Source organism: Podarcis erhardii (assembly GCF_964252035.2).
Source record: "Podarcis erhardii genome assembly, chromosome: 5".
NCBI lineage: Eukaryota > Metazoa > Chordata > Lepidosauria > Squamata > Lacertidae > Podarcis > Podarcis erhardii.
This window is the reverse complement of record NC_138509.1, coordinates 92,486,861-92,509,659: the sequence shown is the minus strand read 5'-3', so window position 1 is coordinate 92,509,659 and position 22,799 is coordinate 92,486,861. Positions and strand designations below refer to the sequence as shown.

General features: G+C 45.8%; 1 protein-coding gene across 6 annotated transcripts in view; it reads left to right on the top strand.

Annotated features, from left to right (window-relative positions):
- Positions 1-22,799, top strand: part of MCF2L2 (MCF.2 cell line derived transforming sequence-like 2) — a 233,300-nt gene that overhangs the window by 173,053 nt on the left and 37,448 nt on the right. For all 6 annotated transcript variants that reach the window (XM_081862125.1, XM_081862129.1, XM_081862126.1 and 3 more), the window contains 5 exons: positions 1,090-1,215; positions 3,442-3,663; positions 7,802-7,894; positions 8,842-8,920; positions 13,142-13,214. In XM_081862125.1, coding sequence (XP_081718251.1) covers positions 1,090-1,215; positions 3,442-3,663; positions 7,802-7,894; positions 8,842-8,920; positions 13,142-13,214 — 593 coding nt within the window. The remainder of the gene's footprint in view (positions 1-1,089; positions 1,216-3,441; positions 3,664-7,801; positions 7,895-8,841; positions 8,921-13,141; positions 13,215-22,799) is intronic.

Genomic DNA, 22,799 nt, shown 5'->3' with positions numbered 1-22,799 from the left:
TGTTTCAACTCATACTACCTTCTAGTTCACCTCCTGAGTGTGAAAGATGTATTTAAGTTAGAATAATAGAATCGTAGAATTAGAAGGGATCCTGAGGGCAATCTAGTCCAAACCCCTACTGTGCAGGAATAAAATAATTTTAGTACTATTGTGCTACACTAACCAGGTAAGCAGAGTCCCTACTTATTTGCTAGCAGTGTGTTTGATATAAAAATATATATTGGTTGTTATGGTGTTCTTTGTTTCATTTCCCCGAAGGCCATTTGTGCCTCTGTAGCGAAGCATGCATTGCAAATACTTTTCCTAGTTAGGGGTATTGTGGTGCTTATAATATCCCATAGAGCAGTGGGGAATGTGAGCAAACATAGACTTACTGAGCTGATGGAGGATGAGACGCGAATGTCTTTGTCTTCTCACCTGGCAACCAGCAAATGCGGACTTTTCGCAAACAGGTGAGCACCCGGGTCAGAAAAGGGAGTGGCCTGAACACCAACTTAAAGTGGCATAATAAATTATAGTTTGCTCTCTTGCCCCTGTTGGTAAAATGATGTCCTTTGCAGATCTGATCAGACAGATGAATTTAGCGCAATTTACAGGGGGTGCAGCAATTTCATAAGGTTATAAGAAGGGTGGTGCTGGATCTGACTAAGTCTCCCTTTCTGAGGCTTCAGATGCAGCGCTAGCTGTGCCCATTCATCAGACGAGGGTTGGGTCTGTATCCTCAGTAATTTTTCATGGAATATAATGTCAAGATGGCAGAAGATGACCAAGTGATCATTTATTTTAGCGTGCATATACCCTCCTGATTGTACCGGCTTGCTAAATGGCAAGGAGAATCTTAGCACTCATCTGCACCCCTGGATTTCTGATCCAGTGCAGAAACACGGGATTTTCCTCGCCATTCAAGCTGGAAAATAAAACGTGACAAGCGGCTATACTAAGGTAAATTCCACTTCAGCGAGTGGTTGCTTTGAATGCACTCAACCTTCTGCCACAAATCTGTGCCTAAAGATGTTTCTGTGACGGGAAATGTTAAAGAGGTCTCCTCGGGCATAATCAATCTGTCTTTTGTATCCATTTCAAAAACAGGAAATGTTGAAATGCAGCAAGAATTCAGAAGGCACAGCTGAACTGGAGGAAGCTCTAGCCACCGTGATTGATATCATCAAGTCAGCGAATGACTCCATGCATCAGATAGCAATTACAGGTTATGAGGTGTGTCTTTTAGCCAGTGTAGAGTATCATATAGATCAACGGCTTTCAAACCCGACTGTTCTTTGCAAGCTTGTTGGTTTCCTCCATGACAAGATAAATCTCTAGGGCCCCAAATCAAAGCTGCCTAACCTTTGACTCCAGACCCCAGATGTTGCTAGACTACAGCTGGTAGCATCCCTGACCATTGATCAGGCTGCCTGGGGCTGATTGGAAGTTGGAGGCAGTGGCGGAGGAAGAGGAGAGCATGATCTTGGTGGGGTTCCATCGTGGTTGGCTCCCCCGTGCACTGGGCACCACGCCCCCGCAGACAGTGTGCCACGCCCCCAGGCGGAATGCCACGCCCCTGTGGATGCCCGCCACGCCCCTGTGGACGGCACGCCACGCCCCCGGGATGCACAGCAGCCCCGCCCCCGCCTACTCTCCACCTCCCTGTGCCGGAGCATGAAGCTCCGCCACTGGTCGGAGGGCCACAACATCTGGAGGGCCAACTCTACCCTACCCTAAATAAGCTTGGAACAGGAATGCCACCTCATCTCGTACAAACTTTCCCACCCTCTTAGGGCTTCATTAAATGCTCAGAATTCCAGCAACTTTGGGGTTCAGGTGGGTGGATACACAGAACATGCCTTTTCTGTCGTCTCACCCAGACCTTGGCTTTATTGTTTCAGGATGCTTGCCTGCCTGCCTTCCGGAGGGTGCAAACGTGAGAAAGGGCCTTTTCTACAGGGGCTTCCCATTTGTGGAATGCTCTCCTCCGGGAGGTTCGGCTGGCGCTTTCATGATACACCTTTAGGCACCTGCCAAACCGTTCCTCTTTAACCAGGCCTTTAGCTGCTCAACATCCTCCACCCCTTCCTTTTAAATGTGCTTGTGGGAGAGGGTTATAGGAGGGGGTTATTGATTTGTTTGTTGCTCTTATTTTTATCATGTATTTGGTGTTTCCATGTTGAATTTTAGTGTTGTGAACTGCCCTGAGATTTTCGGATGAGGGGCAGTATACAAATTTTATAAATAATAACATAATAATTAAAAAAAAATTGTCCTTAGAGATCAACTAAGTTTGTTCTGGGTACAAGCTTTTGTGTCCATGCACTTTTTAATAATAATAAAATACTAAGGTATTTCCATTTTAAATAGCACAATTTGATGAAGCCAATCGTTTAATTTTAAGTCATCTGTATGATAGCTCTTTTACCTCTTTGGAAAGCAGACCCCCATCATTATTAAAAAGCTGCTGCCCTTTTGCTTTTTAACCTTTCTACCCAGTACAAGGCCAACCTAACTCAGTATGTTCTTCAAGCTATGCAGTATAAATTCCGTGTTTGTAGGCAGTCGTCTAAGTGCCCCAGGTACTTTGATGTCAGCAGTGTGTCAAATCAGCTCAACATTCCACTTATGCTGGCTGACAAAACAGGAAGTGATTTCCGTCAGAGGGATTATGACCCGGGGGATAATTAGAAAGTGGAACCTTTTTTCTTGGTGGTGGGGGTGTTCAGGGGTGGAGGAAGGGGGGGTGCAGTGGGGGCAGACCGCCCTGGGTGCCTTCGCTGAGGGGGGTGACATTTGGCAGTTGTGGGTGGGCAACGCGCCGAATGTCCACCATCGGCGGCTCTTTCTGCCCCCAGCTGCAAAGCGTGTGCGCCACTCTGTGCATCCGAGCAGCTATCCCATGCCTGGGAGGGCACCTTCTGTGCCCCGCCCCTGCCCCCCCTCGGGAGCACGCCTGCCCTGGGCAGCATGGGCATATGCTCTCCCGCTGGGTGTGTGGAGTTTGAATATAAACAACAAAGACTCATGGGGCACCTTAGAGGCTAACAGATGTATTAAGGCATATGTTTTCATGGACCACAGTGGTGCCCCGCAAGACGAATGCCTCGCAAGATGGAAAACCCGCTAGACGAAAGGGTTTTCCGTTTTGGAGGCGCTTCGCAAAATGAATTTCCCTATGGGCTTGCTTCGCAAGACGAAGATGTCTTGCAAGTTCCTGCGGGTTTTTTCCCTCCCCCCCCCTTTCCCTAAGCCCTAAGCCGCTTATCAGCTGATCCGCTAATAGCGCTAATCCACTAAGCTGTCAATGGGCTTGCTTCGCAAGACGAAAAAACCGCTATACGAAGAGCCTCACGGAATGGATTAATTTCGTCTTGCGAGGCACCACTGTATAGCTATTTATTCAACTGACCTATGGGTTAGCATCTTCCTTCGTACAATTCTTCCCTCTTTCATTAGGGAGATGTGCATGAGCTTGGGAAACTGCTCCTGCAAAGCTCCTTCAACGTTTGGACGGACCACAAGAAGGGTCACAACAAAGTGAAAGATTTAGCCAGGTTCAAGCCAATGCAAAGGCACCTCTTTCTCTATGCAAAGATCCTGCTGTTCTGCAAGAAGCGCGAAGAGAATACCGATGGCCACGAGAAGTCTCCTTCGTACAGCTTCAAAAATTCTCTAAAGGTAAGTGGCTTGTCGTGGTTGAAAGCGGTGTGGAAATCTGCAAGCCACCAACTGTTTTAAAGCGCACATCTGGAATACCACTGGGATATCGGAAGCTGCCTTCTACCTTGGTCATTCTAATGGCATCGCTGGCACTGATCAGCAGCAGCTCTTAAGGGTTTCAGACAGGGGTTAATTCCGGGGAGACGGCAAGGACTGAACCTGCAAAGTTCTGCTTGCGAAACAGATGCACTACCACTGAGCCTACCAAAATGGCCTGGAATAAACTTTTACCTGCTTGCTGCCTGTAGAGAGCTGTAGATGGGAGGAATACTGTTATGTACTGAGCTTGGGTCCTAGAACAATAGGCAGGTAGGATCCTAGAATGCAACAACTGATTGGACTGCAGGAGCAGCCCAATCAGGCTCCAGGAGGGAAGCAGAATCAGCCAATCACACGGGACCTATTGTGTAAATAATGTATATAAAGCCAGTGGTTTGGGGGGAAATTCATTCACTGTTCTGACGAGCTGCAATAAAGAGCATGAAATCACTACGCGACTCCAAGTATATTTCAAATACCCTCACGTTTTTTGGATGAGAGTACTGGAGACTTGTAATGGTACTGCGAGATCTGTCTTTATCTACAAATTCAGTAGAAAATAATGGGAAGAGATCCCTGCAGCAGCCAGTGAAACTACTGGTCCTACATCAGATTCCACAAAGCGAGAGCAAGCCAAGCTGCAACTGAGATAGGTCAGGGGTGGGGATCCTCTGGCCCTGGTCCCAACTTGACCTGCCTGACTGGTATGCTCACCTGTCCCAAACATGACATCATATGTGATGTCACTGACCCGCGGAGAACTCATTTGCACACCCAAGCAGAAAGTAAAATATTGGTAAGAATCAAGAGGGTAGTGCCCCCTCCACCCCTCTCTCTATAAAGGTGATTGATCAGGGCGACCAAACCAATTTATCTGCTGAAACCAGGGTGGAATCTGGATTGAAAAAGACCCAGATACTCAGCTTCATCCAGGCACAACTACATTTGCTCAGACACCACCCTCTCAAATCCCTTATCCTTCTTGTTGTCGTTTAGTCATGTCCGACTCTTCGTGACCCCATGGACCAGAGCACGCCAGGCACTCCTGTCTTCCACTGCCTCCCGCAGTTTGGTCAAACTCATGCTGGTAGCTTCGAGAACACTGTCCAACCATCTTGTCCTCTGTCGTCCCCTTCTCCTTGTGCCCTCAATTTTTCCCAACATCAGGGTCTTTTCCAGGAAGTATTCATTTCTCATGAGGTGGCCAAAGTATTGGAGCCTCAGCTTCAGGATCTGTCCTTCCAGTGAGCACTCAGGGCTGGTTTCCTTAAGAATGGAGAGGTTTGATCTTCTTGCAGTCCATGGGACTCTCAAGAGTCTCCTCCAGCACCAGAATTCAAAAGCATCAATTCTTTGGCAATCAGCCTTCTTGATGGTCCAGCTCTCACTTCCATACATCACTACTGGGAAAACCATAGCTTTAACTATATGGACCTTTGTTGGCAAGGTGATGTCTCTGCTTTTTAAGATGCTGTCTAGGTTTGTCATTGATGAGCCCCTTATCCTAAAAAGGGGCATTTGCAACCTAATACCTTTGGGTCCTGAAAGGGCTTCTTCAGGAGGGGATGTACTACGGTCTCCTTCAAAGCAGTTGGAACCATTCCCCCTCAGAATGCAGCAGTCATCCCTCTAGCCAGCCCCCCCTTCGAGATTATGCAAGCCAAGATGTGCAGCGGTTGGCAAGGTCTGTGGTCAGCTGAACCCTGCAAATATTCTGTCCACATCAGCAGGCTATACGAGAACTCAGACTGATCCCACAAGGTGTAACTAAACGGAACTCTAGGGATAGTGCCAGAATTTGCATTAACTGCAGTGTCATTCATGCCAACCAAGTCATAGAATCATAGAATCATAGAATCATAGAATCATAGAGTTGGAAGAGACCACAAGGGCCATCGAGTCCAACCCCCTGCCAAGCAGGAAACACCATCAGAGCACTCCTGACATATGGTTGTCAAGCCTCTGCTTAAAGACCTCCAAAGAAGGAGAATCCACCACACTCCTTGGCAGCAAATTCCACTGTCGAACAGCTCTTACTGTCAGGAAGTTCTTCCTAATGTTTAGGTGGAATCTTCTTTCTTGTAGTTTGGAACCATTGCTCCGTGTCCGCTTCTCTGGAGCAGCAGAAAACAACCTTTCTCCCTCCTCTGTGTGACATCCTTTTATATATTTGAACAAGGCTATCATATCACCCCTTAACCTCCTCTTCTCCAGGCTAAACATGCCCAGCTCCCTTAGCCGTTCCTCATAAGGCATCGTTTCCAGGCCTTTGACCATTTTGGTTGCCCTCCTCTGGACACGTTCCAGAGTCAGTGAAACTTTCTTTGCCCCGGGGCGAAAGAAAAGTGCTCAGACATGGCACTTTAAATCATGGGTGTGAGTCTAGAAATGCTGCACAAAAAAGTCTCTGGCAATAGGGCACCCAGCTTGTGGGTGGGTGTGCAGGGCAAGTTGCCTGGCATACACAGCTCTGTCCTTCAGCACCTTGCCGTTCCTTTCTGCCGCCCAGCATCTTCCACCTGAGGCAGCTTTCTTACTCTGCCAAACAGTAGGACTGGCCCAGGGAGGGTCATTAGAGCCTTTGAGCTCCAGGGCTACTGAAGCCATACCTCTTTTCCCTGGCTTCTGATATATGTATCTGTATATCTTTAGGACCCACCCTTTTATGATTATAAAGTGTTTAAAACTGTTTTTAATGTTGTGTTTTAATTGCTGTAACCCACCCCAAGAGCTGAGATTGAAGGGCGGGTAATACGGTCCGTTAAAACAATAGCAACGGTGACAGCTAAATTTGTTTTGCAAACTCTACATAGTCAAGGAGGATAATTCTGCATCTTTCTTGTTTAAGAACTGCTTTTAGCATTGCGTTTCCACACTTGCCTTTGGGTTGCTGTTTTGTTTTTTTATCGGAGTGAGGGAAACTGTACAACTTCTGCCTTCACATGGAAGGAGAAGGGGGATTGTACACTGTAAACAAACGAAGCAGCAATTTCAGCTTTGTTTTCGCTGGTGCTTGTAGCATTTCAGCGTCACTTCTTGTGTAAGACTTTCGGTAACACAGCAGGCTCTGCCTGCTTTTGAAGTATTTTCTTGGCCCCAGGAGAAAAAAATCCAGTTTCATAAACAGTCTGACCTGCTAAGCTAAGATTTGAGGCATGATCCACCATGCACTTGCCTGTGATCAGACCTTTTGTAGATCCCCATGGTTCAACCCGGACACTGAGGTCCAGCGCCGAGGGCCTTCTAGCAGTTCCCTCACTGCGAGAAGCCAAGTTACAGGGAAGCAGGCAGAGGGCCTTCTTGGTAATGGCTCCCGCCCTGTGGAACTCCCTCCCATCAGATGTCAAAGAAATAAACAACTATCTGACATTTAGAAGACATCTGAAGGCAGCCCTGTTTAGGGAAGTTTTTAATGACTGATGTTTTAATGTATTTTTAATCTTTTGTTGGAAGCCGCCCAGAGTGGCTAGGAAAACCCAGCTAGATGGGTGGGGTATAAATAATAAATTATTGTATTATGATGATTTAGATTTATAGAGATGATTTAGATTTATATACCACCTTCATCTTCCAAGGAGATCAAGATGGTGCACATGGTTCTCTCCCTCCCCATTTCATCCTCACAACAGTTTATACATAAACGGAGGCAATGATAGATGGTCTCTGTGTGAGTGGGCTTGGTTGTCGTGGAGTCGACAGGCCTGGAACATTCATTGAATTGTAGAGCTGGAAGGGATCACAAGGTTCTGTCTGGTCCAGCCCCCTTCAATGCAGGAATCTCTTTGCCCAACCCATAACCCTGAGATTAAGAGCCTCCTGCTCTACCAACTGAGCTATCCTATTTGCGCTCTTACCTTGTCTTTTTATCTTGTGAACTGCCCTGAGATCTTGTGATGAAGGGCAGTATATAAATCTTAACAACAACAACAACAAATGCATGTTGTACTGATTTCATGTGCTCTGTTACATGAACTAAAAAGGGTTAGGGAAGGCAATATCATTCTATATTGTGGAGTCAAAATATTGTGTTCTACATTCAAGGTTCTCTTTTCAACAGATGAGCACGGTTGGTATTACTGAAAATGTCAAAGGCGATAACAAGAAATTTGAGATCTGGTACAATGGCAGAGAAGAAGTCTATATTATTCAGGTACTGTAAGCCACGCTTTTTCTTATCTAGCCCTGCCTTTCCTCTAATCTACTCCCAGATATTATTAATTCCACCGGTGTGATAGTTGAGCAGGTGTGGAGATGACAGAGGGAGTGAAGGAGAACCACACATAGCCCTCAAGACATAAGACATGTCCCATAAGAGCGTGAGCCGAGCTGTTCCTAGCTGAGATCTCCACAGCTGCAAATTCACTAGACAGTATTAATTCACTTAGGGTTAAATGGCACATTCCATCCCCACCATACGCCTTTTAATTTATTTACTTATTTATTATTGCATTTATATCCCACCTTTCCTCTGAGGAGCTCAAGGTGGTGAACACAGCTCTCCTTATTATCACAACAACCTGCGAGGTAGCTAGGCCAGACTGAGAGACAGTTGCTGTCCCAGGATATCTCAGGGAACTTCAGGGCTGTGGACTCTTGTCTCCTAGGGCTCAGTCCAGCTTCCCCCTCACAAATTCTCCCCGCTCCACACACCAGTTGCCTTGCTCCTAGCTGTCTGTGATGGAACATGCTCATTTACCCCATGCTTCAGGTAGACTTAAAAAAAAAAAACATTCCCCAGGTGCCCAAATATTCATCCAGCCGGATTTTCATTCAGCGCATTTTCTTTTTTAAAAAAACAGCAACACACAGTATTCTCCTTCCTCATTGAAACACTGCTCCAAGCCAAAAGAGGGGTGGGATTAGCTTCATCACTGAACCTTTTGCCTACAGAAATAATTTTTTGAGGACGGGTGTCATCAACAGAAAAGGAAGGAATCGTATATCTGTGGGTGCAGATTTCCTGGTGGAGGAATACTCTGATGATCTGAAAGAGGGCATATGGCAGCGCAGATGAATTCACATGAACTATTCAAGGCTATTCAAGGTGACTGCCTGGATCACTTGTGATTTACATCTGTCCTTTTTTTTCTCCCCTAGGCTGCTTCCGTGGAGCTGAAGAACACCTGGGTTTCTGAGATTAGAAAGGTCCTGACGGGACAACTGGAAGCTTGCAGAGGTAGGGCACTGCAGAGAGAATGGTTTGATATGTGTGCGTCACACCTGTGTTCCCCATCCCTCCCTTTTCCAAGGGCTTAATATTTCCCAAACTGCGTGTCACAAGAGAACTGTGTTCATGCAATGAACAATAAATTAATTATATTTTTATAGGTCCTTATGAGCTCACAGATCCACCCATTGCTGTGCCTGCCCACTGTGTCTCTGTGTGAGTCACTGTTCTGGCCTTGCCGTCACCTAATCAGGCTCCTTGGGGAGGTTTGTTTTGCTGCAGCTCTGCCTTGATCAGCTCATTTAATCTCTCCTGAATTTCCATCAATCTCAACCCCTAGTTTTGCCTGGTGGGGCTGATGGGAGTTGTAGTCCAAAATGTCTGGAGGGCACCAAAGTTGGTGCAGGCTGAGTTAAAGCTGTGTGCTGCATGCTTCCTAGGAATGACACAGCTCTGACACTTGCTGTTGACATTATTGACACCTTCTGCATTTATACCATCATGAGTGTGTACACACTATGCATTTGAATCCTATGGCCTCCCCCTAAGAATCCTGGGAACTGTAGTATATCCCTCAGAGAGCTACAATTCCTAGCACCCTTAACAAAAATACAGTTCTCAGGATTCTTTGGTAGAAGCAATAATGCTTCTCACGTATGGTGTGTTTGGTATTACTGAAAATGTCAAAGGCGATAACAAGAAATTTGAGATCTGTTACAATGGCAGAGAAGTCTATATTATTCAGGTACTGTAAGCCATGCTTTTTCTTATCTCCACCTGCCTTTCCTCTAATCTACTCCCAGATTTTATTAATTCCACTGGTTGGTCCTCAGCTATCAAAAGAGGAGGAAACATTGACATTGTGGAAGGGGCTGTAAGTTGGGCTTTCTTGCAGAGCACCCCAGCTGTGCTTTGCTCCTGAGAAACTATTTTACAGTGGGTGGGAGGGGAAGCATGTGAGGACAAAGTGCTTCCTGTCCCTCTCTTCTTGCGACAAATCACTCAACTGACATTGAGCCAGGTGACGTTGGAGGATACCTCTGCCAGATACAACTCATATGCCTGGAAGACAGCATCCCTGTCCTTCAGGTACACCCATCTCCTTTGTCACTGGATTACCATCCAGGGTGTAACATTTAAATCCTGCCTATGCGCATAAAATCCGGTGCACAGAGATCTAGGTCACACAGTCATGAATGGAATCCAGCACTGGCCACATGATCTGGGCCTACGCATATTGCGTTTTACAAGCGTAGGTAGTATGAACTGTAACCTGCATTCAGCGCCTGAAGATGTCACAGGCAAGACAGGCATGCTCACAGACGAAAAATGGAGGATCTTATTCGCACATCGCATATTAAAACTATGCAATTCACACCATTCTGGTAGCCGCCAACAAAGGATGGCTTTAAAAGTGGGTTAGACAGTTTCACGGTCTTCAGCGGTGACTTGCCGTGATGGCTGTGCCTTTGCTGTAATTGTTGCATGTCGTATTCTCTAATGCAAACGAAGATATATCTCAGTGCAAACATGTTAAGCGGTTTGAAGATGAAAGTGAATAAAAACAATGTTCCAAAAAACTTCAAACCTGCAGGCAAACAGGAAGGGGGGATTAAAAATACATTAAAGCATCGGTCATTAAAAACTTCCCTAAGCAGGGCTGCCTTCAGATGTCTTCTAAAAGTCAGGTAGTTGTTTATTTCCTTGACATCTGATGGGAGGGCAGACACTACTACTGAGAAGGCCCTCTGCCTGGTTCCCTGTAACTTGGCTTCTCGCAGGGAGGGAACCGCCAGAAGGCCCTCGGCGCTGGACCTCAGTGTCTGGGTAGAACGATGGGGGTGGAGATGCTCCTTCAGGTATACAGGACCGAGGCCGTTTAGGGCTTTAAAGGTCAGCACCAATACTTTGAATTATGCTCGGAAACGTACTGGGAGCCAATGTAGGTCTTTTAAGACCGGTGTTATGTGGTCTTGGCGGCCGCTCCCAGTCACCAGTCTAGCTGCCGCGTTCTGGAATAGTTGTCGTTTCCGGGTCACCTTCAAAGGTAGCCCCACGTAGAGTGCATTGCAGTAGTCCAAGTGAGAGATGACGAGAGCATGCACCACTCTAGCAAGATAGTCCAGCAAAATGCTTTTCATTTGGCAGATGGAGGGCACAGTCCCCTGCCCTTCTGCACCCACCACCTGAGGCACGTGGCCCAATGAGGTTCATGATTCATTCGGCCCTGTTAGCTCAAGAACCTGGGCATGGTGTTCATATCTGCCTGGTTCACACATACTACTAAAACTGTGGGTTATTGTTAAGTGTGAACCCTGCCCAATAGCTTAACTCTGGTTTCTTTAGTCTCTGGTGATCTGAAGCCATGGGCTGTTTCTGGCGTAGAAACCTTGGTTTGTTTTAACCACGGCCTGATGTTGCATGTGAACACAGCACCCTTCATTAACCATGGTTTGCTGGGTCACCTGGCCATGAAGTCAGACCGGCTGGAAGACAAACTTTGGAAAGCTATACTATGATTGGTTTGATTGCCTGTTGGGCAACTCATAGTTAACTTGTAGTATGTGTGATCTAGGTCACTCTCTTTGTGCTTGTGCACAACAAATCACATAGGGCGGCACTTAATAATATTTTCATAGAATCATAGAGTTGGAAGAGACCACAAGGGCCATCGAGTCCAACCCCCTGCCAAGCAGGAAACACCATCAGAGCACTCCTGACATGGTTGTCAAGCCTCTGCTTAAAGACCTCCAAAGAAGGAGACTCCACCGCACTCCTTGGCAGCAAATTCCACTGTCAAACAGCTCTTACTGTCAGGAAGTTCTTCCTAATGTTTAGGTGGAATCTTCTTTCTTGTAGTTTGGAACCATTGCTCCGTGTCCGCTTCTCTGGAGCAGCAGAAAACAACCTTTCTCCCTCCTCTATGTGACATCCTTTTATATATTTGAACATGGCTATCATATCACCCCTTAACCTCCTCTTCTCCAGGCTAAACATGCCCAGCTCCCTTAGCCGTTCCTCATAAGGCATCGTTTCCAGGCCTTTGACCATTTTGGTTGCCCTCCTCTGGACACGTTCCAGTTTGTCAGTGTCCTTCTTGAACTGTGGTGCCCAGAACTGGACACGGTACTCCAGGTGAGGTCTGACCAGAGCAGAATACAGTGGCACTATTACTTCCCTTGATCTAGATGCTATACTCCTATTGATGCAGCCCAGAATTGCATTGGCTTTTTTAGCTGCCGCGTCACACTCTTGGCTCATGTCAAGTTTGTGGTCAATCAAGACTCCTAGATCCTTTTCACATGTACTGCTCTCAAGCCAGGTGTCACCCATCTTGTATTTGTGCCTCTCATTTTTTTTGCCCAAGTGCAATACTTTACATTTCTCCCTGTTAAAATTCATCTTGTTTTTTTTGGCCCAGTTCTCTAATCTGTCAAGGTCATTTTGAAGTGTGATCCTGTCCTCTGGGGTGTTAGTCACCCCTCCCAGTTTGGTGTCATCTGCAAATTTGATCAGGATGCCCTTGAGTCCATCATCCAAGTCGTTGATAAAGATGTTGAATAAGACCGGGCCCAAGACAGAACCCTGTGGCACCCCACTAGTCACTCTTCTCCAGGATGAAGAGGAACCATTGATGAGCACCCTTTGGGTTCGGTCAGTCAGCCAGTTACAAATCCACTGAGTGGTAGCATAGTCAAGTCCGCATTTTACCAGCTTCTTTACAAGAATATCATGGGGCACCTTGTCAAATGCCTTGCTGAAATCAAGGTAGGCTACATCCACTACGTTCCTTTCATCTACCAGGCTTGTAATTCTGTCAAAAAATGAGATCAGGTTAGTCTGACATGACTTATTTTTCAAAAGTCCATGCTGACTATTGGTGATCACAGTATTCCTTTCTAGGTGCTCACATATTATTTATACCCTGCCCATCTGGTTGGTTTCCCCCAGCCACTCTGGGTGGCTTCCAGCACATATAAAATCATAGGAAAGCACATTTAAAACTTCCCGATACAGGGCTGCCTTCAGATGTCTTCTAAAAGTTGTGTATTTCCTTATCTCTTTGACATCTGATGGGAGGGCGTTCCACAGGGAGGGTACCATTCAGAGTGAACTTATTAAAATTAATAGACCTAACTTAGTCATGGTCATTAATTTCAGTGGGTCTATGCTGAGTAAAACTTCCTTGAAAGCTGCACAAATCCAACCTTTCCTTGTTTTCTTTAACAGAGGCAAGCCAACTACACCAAAGAATCACCGAGAGTGTGTACCATGCACCCATGAATTCATTCAGCTCCTCCAGGTAATTGCTATCTAGGATGCTATTTTATAGTACAGTGGTACCTTGGGTTACATACGCTTCAGGTTACATACGCTTCAGGTTACAGACTCCGCTAACCCAGAAATAGTACCTCGGGTTAAGAACTTTGCTTCAGGATGAGAACAGAAATCGTGTTCTAGCGGCGCGGCAGCAGAAGGCCCCATTAGCTAAAGTGGTGCTTCAGGTTAAGAACAGTTTCAGGTTAAGAACGGACCTCCAGAATGAATTAAGTACTTAACCCGAGGTACCACTGTATGCTGTTTCATTTTTGAAAGCACATGGGAGCAATACAATCCAGCTTCACTGCAGAGCATACCAGATATACATACATACATAATCTTAGGGTGGCGCTGTGGTCTAAACCACCGAGCCTAGGGTTTGTCGATCAGAAGGTCGGCGGTTCGAATCCCCGTGAGGGGGTGAGCTCCCATTGTTCAGTCCCTCCAACCTAGCAGTTTGAAAGCACATCAAAGTGCAAGTAGATAATTAGGTACCGCTCCGGCGGGAAGGTAAATGGCATTTCCGTGCGCTGCTCTGGTTTCGCCAGAAGCTGCTTAGTCATGCTGGACAAACGTCACCTCCCTCGGCCAAACGTCACCTCCCTTGGCCAGTAAAGCGAGATGAGTGCCACAACCCCAGAGTCGTTCGCGACTGGACTTAACGGTCAGGGGTCCTTTACCTTTACCTTTTATGCCACCTTTCCACAGTTCAAACCATGCTCAAGGCTGCTTACAACATTGGGGCGGAGGTTTATTGGTTTGTTGTTGTTTATATTATGTATTTTGTGGTTTTATATTGTATTTTAATGTTTTGGACCACCCTGAGATCTACAGATGAAGGGCCGTATACAAATTTAATATATAAATGCATATATAAATTTTATATATATATATATATATATATATATATATAAAATTATATTATATTATATTATATATATATATATATATATATATATATATATATATATATATATATATATATAATATAAATTTAATATATAAATTTAATATATAAATACATAAATAAAAAATACGGAACTGCAATGTGACAAAAAGTCATGCCATAATAATAATAATAATAATAATAATAATAATAATAATAGAAGATATAAATAAATAAACAAATAGTACACAAACTGAACAATTTTCACGTAAATCACAAGATTTGAAATACAGATACAAAAAGGCAGCAGCCGCCGCCGCAACTCTCCCCGCAACAACACCCAAAGCCAAGCATCTTTAACAGCAGCCTCAGGTTTTGCAGGTGGAGTCACTCGGGGCTCCTTCCTCCCGAGCCAAGTGGAACAAGACCTTGGCAAGGGGCAGTTCTTCCAGGATTCGCAGCGAAGATATAACCAGGACTACAGGAGAATAGCACCTTGGGTGGGGCCGCTTTGCATCTCTAATTGCTTCACACCTAGAGGCTCATGGAATATACTGCAAAGCAGGAAGCCTGATTAAATTGATTAGCAACCTGGCGTGCTGTGGGAGCCTGTTGCCACCTCCTCGTTCTGCTTGCTCAATCCTATCTGCCCGCTATTGCTAAACTGTTCCTCACACAGTGCAGGCACCTTTCCTCTGCTGCCTCTGGTGTTCCCTGCCTATTGCTCCATATTATTCTGGAGCTGTTGCCTGATTCCTCCCTTCTTTGCTCATGTACAGTGGTACCTTGGTTTACGAACTTTATCCGTTCCGGAAGTCCATTCTTAAACCAAAGCGTTCTTAAACCAAGCCCTGCTTTCCCATAGCAGCGGGAGACTCAATTGACAAATGGAACACACTCAACAGGAAGCGGAACACGTTCTGCTTCCAAGGCAAACCTACTTCCGGGTTTGCAGCGTTCTTAATCCAAGTTGGATTATTGTGCATCGAAGATGGCGACGAAGGTAGCAGCCTAGTTAACCTCGTCTGCTTTTAGATAAAGTCTTAAGTAGTTTTAAGTAGTTTTTTCAAACCCTTTGGGGGTTTATCTTTTAATTCTAATGAGTTAGTGCCTGCGTTATCTCCTCAACACTGCCTTCGCTTTTCTTAGCATTAGCGTTTTATTGTTTTATTGTTTTATCACCGGACTCGAGCTTTAGCCTTGCTGCCTTGCCGCACCCCCCGCTGTACTTTGGTGCTGTGGAGCTGAGTAATCTCTTGAAACGAGTGAGAGGGGAAGGAAAAGAGGCCTGGCCTGACTCCCCTGTCGTGAAGGGACCCCGTCACTGAGAAAGGAAAAACTCAAGGTGGGTGATCGGAAACACCGTAAAATGGGGTTGAAACAAGTCCCCGTTCGAGTCCTGCCGGAATGAGTAAGAGCGTCTTCAGCAAATTAGGCTGATAAGAGGCGCAGCTTGGAAAACCCCCCAGCTTCTATCAGCTTCTATCAGTAAAAGGACACTAGGAGCCGACGGAAGAATTCTCAAGCTTTCCTCCCTTCCTTCCCTTTCCAGCCCCACCAAAGCTGCCTTAATAACTCACGGATAGTATTCCCTCTTGGGGCTGACAGTTCCTCTCCCTCGAAGCTCCGCAGCAGCACGCACAAGTGACCTGCATGAAGGTGGCTGCTGGACTCTGGAACAGACCCTGAGACCTAAGCACCTTATTAAAACCAATACCCTTTAACAGAAGAGCCATTTCTTTCCCCTCTTTGTTGACCTCCCGCCTGCCTGCCGCAGCGGCACCAGTCCTCCTGCCTCCCCGGAGAGAGAGAGAGAGAGAGAGAGGAAGACCCCCGCCTCTCCACCCTCACCGCCTCGGGCCGTGGCTTCACGGAACACCCGCCCCCCCTCTGCACTGAAATAATTAAAGAAAAGAAGAAGAAGAAGAAGAAAAAACCCAGCGAGGAAGAAGAGCCTTGACGCCGGAGCTGTGCGATCTTTGCGGGAACGGACACCATCTCGTGGCTAGCGGCTGCCTGACTTGCTGCATGCGGAGGAGAGGTGGGCAGCCAAAAGGGGAACCTGTTGGGCGCCGCGATCGGGAAGTCGCCCAGCTGTGGCACTTCTTCGCCCTGGAATTGGGGGTTGCAGCAGCGTCCCTGGGAATCGGATCGTGCGCGGCAGCGGCAGCCTTGGGAAGAGGAGGAGGAGGAGGGAATTCGGAGGTTTTGCAGCAGCAGCAGCAACCGCAGCGTCGGCAACAGCAGCAGGTGGCGAAGAGAAATTGGTAAAGACTAAGCTAGGGCCCGAAATACAAGGTTATCATAGCTGCGCACGTGCTATAGCCAAACTCCACTATTATCCTTTTCCAACGGCACATAAATTGCCTAAAAAAGGCAATTTTAATTTTAATGTACTTTTTAGCCATTTTATTACTGCTGTCCCTTTGGCAGCATTGTTTTATTATTATATTTTGACTAGGTTGCAGCATTTGTGAAACAGCGCTGGTCGCATGATTGAGGTGAAAACTACAGGCTTAGGACAATCGCCAAGACCTAAAAGTAGAGAACTCAAATTAGAGAAATATACTGAGGCTGTTGATGAGCACATCAGGAAGCTGCTGTAGAGAGCAGGTGGGAATATAGATTGATACCCCCACTTGCCCCCCAATTTAAGGCAGTTTCACCTGGGGCAAACTGCCCTCTCTCTATATCAAGACAACTTTTACCATGGTTTTTACTAGAAGAACATATAAGGAGTTGGGTATACTGCCTGACCCGGCAATCAGCCCCCCGGGCCCTGGTAAAAGACAAAGCAAAATCACAAATTACTTCCCTAAGATGGAGGAGGGTAAGAGTCCACAAAAAGAGTTAATTCTTGATGAAGTAATACCCCCCTCTCTAACTGTTCTTGATTGGACGTCTTACTTTAAAGAGACATATCAAGATACTGGAAATATTAACTCTCCATGCAGCCTAGCGCAAGAACTAGCTTTAGCCGAGGAACTTCAGGAGGGAAATACCTCTATTACTAAGGAACAGCGGCCCACGGAAGAAATTACATCTACCCATCAAAAAATACTTATTCCAAAATACTCTCAAACAGAACTGAGTGACGGCTGCCCTTTGGATTATTCCCTAGCAATAAGTACTGATCTAGCTAACATAAAAAATTATCTAATAATAACAAATGGGCTATTGCTGACGTTAGTAGAAAACTTCACACCTCAATTAAAAGAGATAAAACTAAATGATATGCCCCAAGAGCATAAAACAGTTGAGCTAGTGGGGACGAACAAACCAGTAATAAATAAGAGTCTGCAAAGACATAACTCAAGGGTAAAAGTGAAGAAAAGTAAAAATATCAAAGCAACAAGGAAAGCCAAGTATACCTGCAGTAATCGAAATATACACTGGCAGAAATTGTTTAAACTTCTTCCCTCGGCTCCAAATAAATCGACCACACGGGGCAGTAAAAAGAAGGGTAAAAAGAGAGAAACAAAGATAGTTACACAGCAACTGGCTAAGGAGGACTCGCCAAGGCTGACTCCAGTAGCAAGTGAGAAGGCAGAAGTAACAATTCAGTCCCTGGATAACCAACTCTTTAACAAACCTGATGCTGCGGAAGTAGAGACCTCTACCTATGAAGGCAATAAAACACTTAGCAAATTGAACAGCGGGGAAGAGGAAGCGTTTAGTAGAGATGATACCCCCCTTCAGACCTGGCAAGCCTCTAGTCAGGAAAGAGATTGGAATTTGATTCTAAATCCCCAAAAATTGGTATTCACGAACTTCCCGAAGCCTAAGGGCTTCCTTACAGGGAAACAGCGAATAACGAACTTTGTATCTAGTCTAAATGATATACTACCAGGAATGGTTAATTCTAATGATATCACCTCGGTGGAATATCTACATTATGATGGTCACTCAGTGAGAGCACTGACCACTTTTGGGGATCAGAACCTGGCCAAGTTTATTTTTAGGTCAAGACCTGCCTTTTTAAAAGCACGGATGACAATACTTAGGCTCTTTGAAAACAAGGCTCCTTTGAGCCCCCTTTTGAAAACTAAGCAGGCAAACCTTAGAAAGGGGAAACAACGGCTCCCATGCAGGTACTAATCAACAATCTAACCTCCAAAGTGGAAGCTCTAGAGAACAAAAACCAAATGCAAGAAAAAATATTAGAGCAATACCGGGAGGAGAACGCACGTGTGAACAAGAAACTGGACGAACTGGTAAACCAAATGGAAACAGAACACAGAGAGATGAAAATTAAGCAAGCCGACCTTGAAGATCGCAATAGACGCTGTAACATCCGCTTCCGCAACTTTCCTGAAAAAGCAGAGGAGAAAAGCCCAACAGACCTAATTATACGCTGGCTGAAAAACACAATCCCAGGCCTGAAACTTGAGGCAGATGACTTGGAGAGGGCTCACAGAGCCCTAAAACCCATGCCAAAACCCAGCGCCCCCCCAAGAGACATCATTGTATGCTTCACGCGCTACAAAAAGAAGGAAGAGGTATGGAACAACCTCAGAAACTCAACCAACCTTCGATATGGAGAAACCCCCATTCTGGCCCTACAGGACCTATCTCAGGATACTCTAAACCGGAGGAAAAGCCTGCGCCCATGCACCCAGCGTCTCCAACAAGCAGGGATCAAATACCGATGGGGCTTCCCCTTCCGTCTCATTGTAACAACCAATACAACACAACACATGGTTACCAGCATACCTGAGGCCCTGCAACTACTAAAGAACCTTGAACTCGACCTCCCACCGGAATGGCAACCGACAAATCCACCAAGTGACAGCCCCAACCACGAGGAAACAACAGCAAGCAACTGGACGACGGTACAGAGCAAAAAGAAACAACAGAAGCGGCAGAACAACGCAAACCAATACAGACAAGCACAACGCTCAGAACCGTCCCGCCGGCCATACGACACAAGAAACCAGACCAAGACTAACCAAACCAATTCATCGCAGATGGACAACCCTACAACAACAACAACAACAACTGCAGCTCAATGAAGCAACCAGGAAAAAACCCCACAAACCGAAGGACTGGTGATTTCTCCCCCCCCTTTTCCCCCTCTCCCCCCCCAAAACATAGATTTAGTTAACACCATCAACATTCCCCCCAGCCCCGCACCCCCACAGAAACCCCCACCCCAACACCAGTCCAGACGACCTCAACCACATTCCCCATCACCCACACCTTCAACATCCTCATACTCCATACTAAGGAAAAACAACTCCAACCTTAATAACACAACCCACAATCAGGCTAAAATCTGATACCCAACCAGCAATATGGTGGCACCAGAGCGTACCAGCACCCACATCCCCACCCCAACACACCAACAATGTTGCTTATAACATTGGCAACATTGCTTACGAACCTTATACCTGACAGCGACGTTACAAAGTCACTTCACACTGTCTCGCTGATCACCCCCTATCGCAGACAACAGGGGAGATGGCCTGTCCTTGAACATGGCCTTCCACACCAGCTGAGACCTAGGACCAACCGGCTAAATGCCAGATGGCCCAAAATACCCCAAACAAACACCTATATGACTATATATAGGAAACTCCCTACAACTTACCCCCTACTCTTTAACCCAAATCTCACTCTACTCCCACTAGCCCCCCACCCACCACACCCTAGGTCAGCGCAACCCCACTGGTTCTTTAAACAACACGAAGAGAGAGACACAAGACAACCCGAACGGGTTGGCAGGGAATCGCCCCACATAAAAGATAAGCAAGATGGCTAACCTAAAAGCAATTACATTAAATGTGAGGGGGCTGGGAAACCCCATCAAAAGAAAACGCATCACCTCATACATAAACACCATGAAACCACACATCACCTTCCTACAAGAAATACACAACCCACCCAAAGGCAGCAAACTCCTGAGCGACCCCTGCTTCAGTCAACAGTGGGTCGCACAAGGCTCAGGGAAAGCTCGTGGTGTAGCCATAATACTCAGTAGAGACCTGAACTTCACTGCCACAACAGTCCTCAAGGACAAAAAAGGCAGATTCATTTTCGCTAAAGGGACACTAGATGGCAAAATCAAACTGACAATCGGCTCCATATATGCCCCAAACACCAAACAATTAGAATTCTTCCAGAAGACACTAAACAAATTCCTCTCCTTCTCTGAAGGGGAAGCAATCCTAGGAGGGGACCTCAATCTAAATATGAAAGGTTTATCCCTGAAAGATATCCACCCCACAACCCCATGGGCAACCTTCCTCCGAAGGAAACCCCCAACAACTAGGAACTCTTACAAGTTACTAAAAATGCTAAAAAACAGGGGTCTCTACGACATTTGGAGTGAGCAAAACCCGGGAGACATCAGCCATACATTCCAATCAGGACGCCATGATACAGTGTCCAGACTGAACAGCATTTTACTCACACAGGGTCTGATCCCCTCAGTGGAATCAACAAACATAGGTAACATTAAAATCACAGATCACGCCCCAGTAGAAGTCATCGTTAAAATAGGAGAAGGAACACAAACCACCCCATCATGGTCCTTCAGTCCCATCCTAACTACAAACAAACAAATTAGAGAGAGTCTCACAAAAACCCTCCAAAACTACTTCAAGGAAAATGATGTAAACAATATAACAACCCCCCTCCTATGGGACGCAATGAAAGCGGTCACCAGAGGAGCTTGCATAAAAGAGAAAACATTCCTTAAAAAACAAACCTCCTCAAAAATTAGCAAAATAGAACAAGACATCACAGCCCTCTCATCACGCTACAAACAAACAGGATCTAAAAAACTCCTCAAACTTATAGAACAAAAAAGGAGAGAACTAGACTCCCTAGAAATTAACAAAACAATGATCAACATTCTATACTCTAAACAACGTTTCTACGAATATGGAGGGAAAAACTCCAGATTACTAGCAAATAGATGTAGGAAAAAAGCACTCAAAACAAGAATACACTGCATCACCAAAAAAGACGGCAACATAACATTCTCCCCCGAAGAAATAACCTCAGAATTTGCAGAATTCTACGCCAACCTATACACCTCCCATAACCCACCAGAGAAGGAAATCAGAACATTTCTAGCAGGACTGACCATGCCTACCCTAACTGATGAGGAACAGGAATTCATGGACAGCCCTATCACCCCAGAGGAAATAGATGCGGTCCTCAAAAACCTGAAACCACACAAAGCCCCAGGCCCAGATGGCTTCACAGCAGAATTCTATAGGAAATTCAAAGAACCCTTGATGCCCTACATGACCCGCCTATTCAACGACATCATAAAAGGGGCCCCCATCCCCAAAACCTGGACCCACTCCAAAATAGTCTCCATCCCAAAACCACTAAAAGACAGCCTCAAAGTAGAATCATACCGCCCAATCTCATTAATAAACCAAGACTACAAGATATTCACATCAATCTTGGCCAACCGCCTAAAAATCTTCCTACACAAGTTAATAGCCCCAGACCAGACTGGCTTTGTCCCTGGCCGCAATATAACAGACCCATCAGGAAACTACTGAACCTGATCGAACACAGCAAGGCAACGAAACTCCCATTGACAATCATGTCCCTAGACATCCTCAAAGCCTTTGATTGCTTGGAGTGGAAATACATATTAGCAGTACTAACTAACATGAAATTTGGCCCCAACTTCCTACAAATCCTCAAACAAATATACTCCCAAGCCTCAGCAAAATGCAGAACTAACAATATGGATTCTAATACTATAGCTATCCAAAGAGGCACAAAACAAGGATGCCCACTGTCTCCCTTCTTATTTATCCTGGCTCTGGAACCCTTAGCAATCCGCATCCGAGCAGCCACAGACATCAAGGGAGTGGAAATAAAAGGCAGAACCTATAAATTAGGGCTCTTTGCAGATGACCTAATGGTCACAACACCAGACCCCATAAGCACAGCAACCTCCCTAATCAGAGAACTCAACACATTTGCAATGGTGTCGGGCCTACAGGTAAATTTTACAAAGTCAGAAGCTATGTGCTTCAACACCCCTCCTCACACCCAAAAAGAACTCACGAAGGTCACCAAAATAAAACTTTGCCACACCAAGTTCAGATACCTAGGGGTACAAATAACCAGAAACCTCAATAAACTGTACCTCCACAACTACAAGCCCCTGTGGCGACAAATTAACAAAGACCTAAAGAGATGGAATAACACGAATTTCACTCTCTCAGACAAAATAGCCATGATCAAAATGATCACACTCCCAAAACTAACTTACCTATTCCAAACCCTCCCAATCTGGATCCCCTCAACACAACTTCGCAGTTGGCAGAGAAAACTACACTCCTTCATCTTCTCACATAAAAAACCAAGAATAAGCCCCAAATACCTGCACCTCCCCACCTCAGAAGGAGGATGGGGAATCCCCAACATAGAAGCATATTACAATGCCAACCAAATACGCCATATAATCCCATATATACTAGAAGATGAGACAAAACAATGGGTACACCTAGAGAGGGACACAATTGAAAACACCTGCACCACAACATACCCACTCCTCCCAAACAAACTAAAGAAAATTCCCACAACACTTAACAGGTACACACAGACCATGCTCAAAGCATGGAAAACACAAATAGGCAAACTCTCCCCAACCCCATCCCCACTAATCCCCCTGGCGTACCACCCATTATTCCACCATGCAGCACAAAA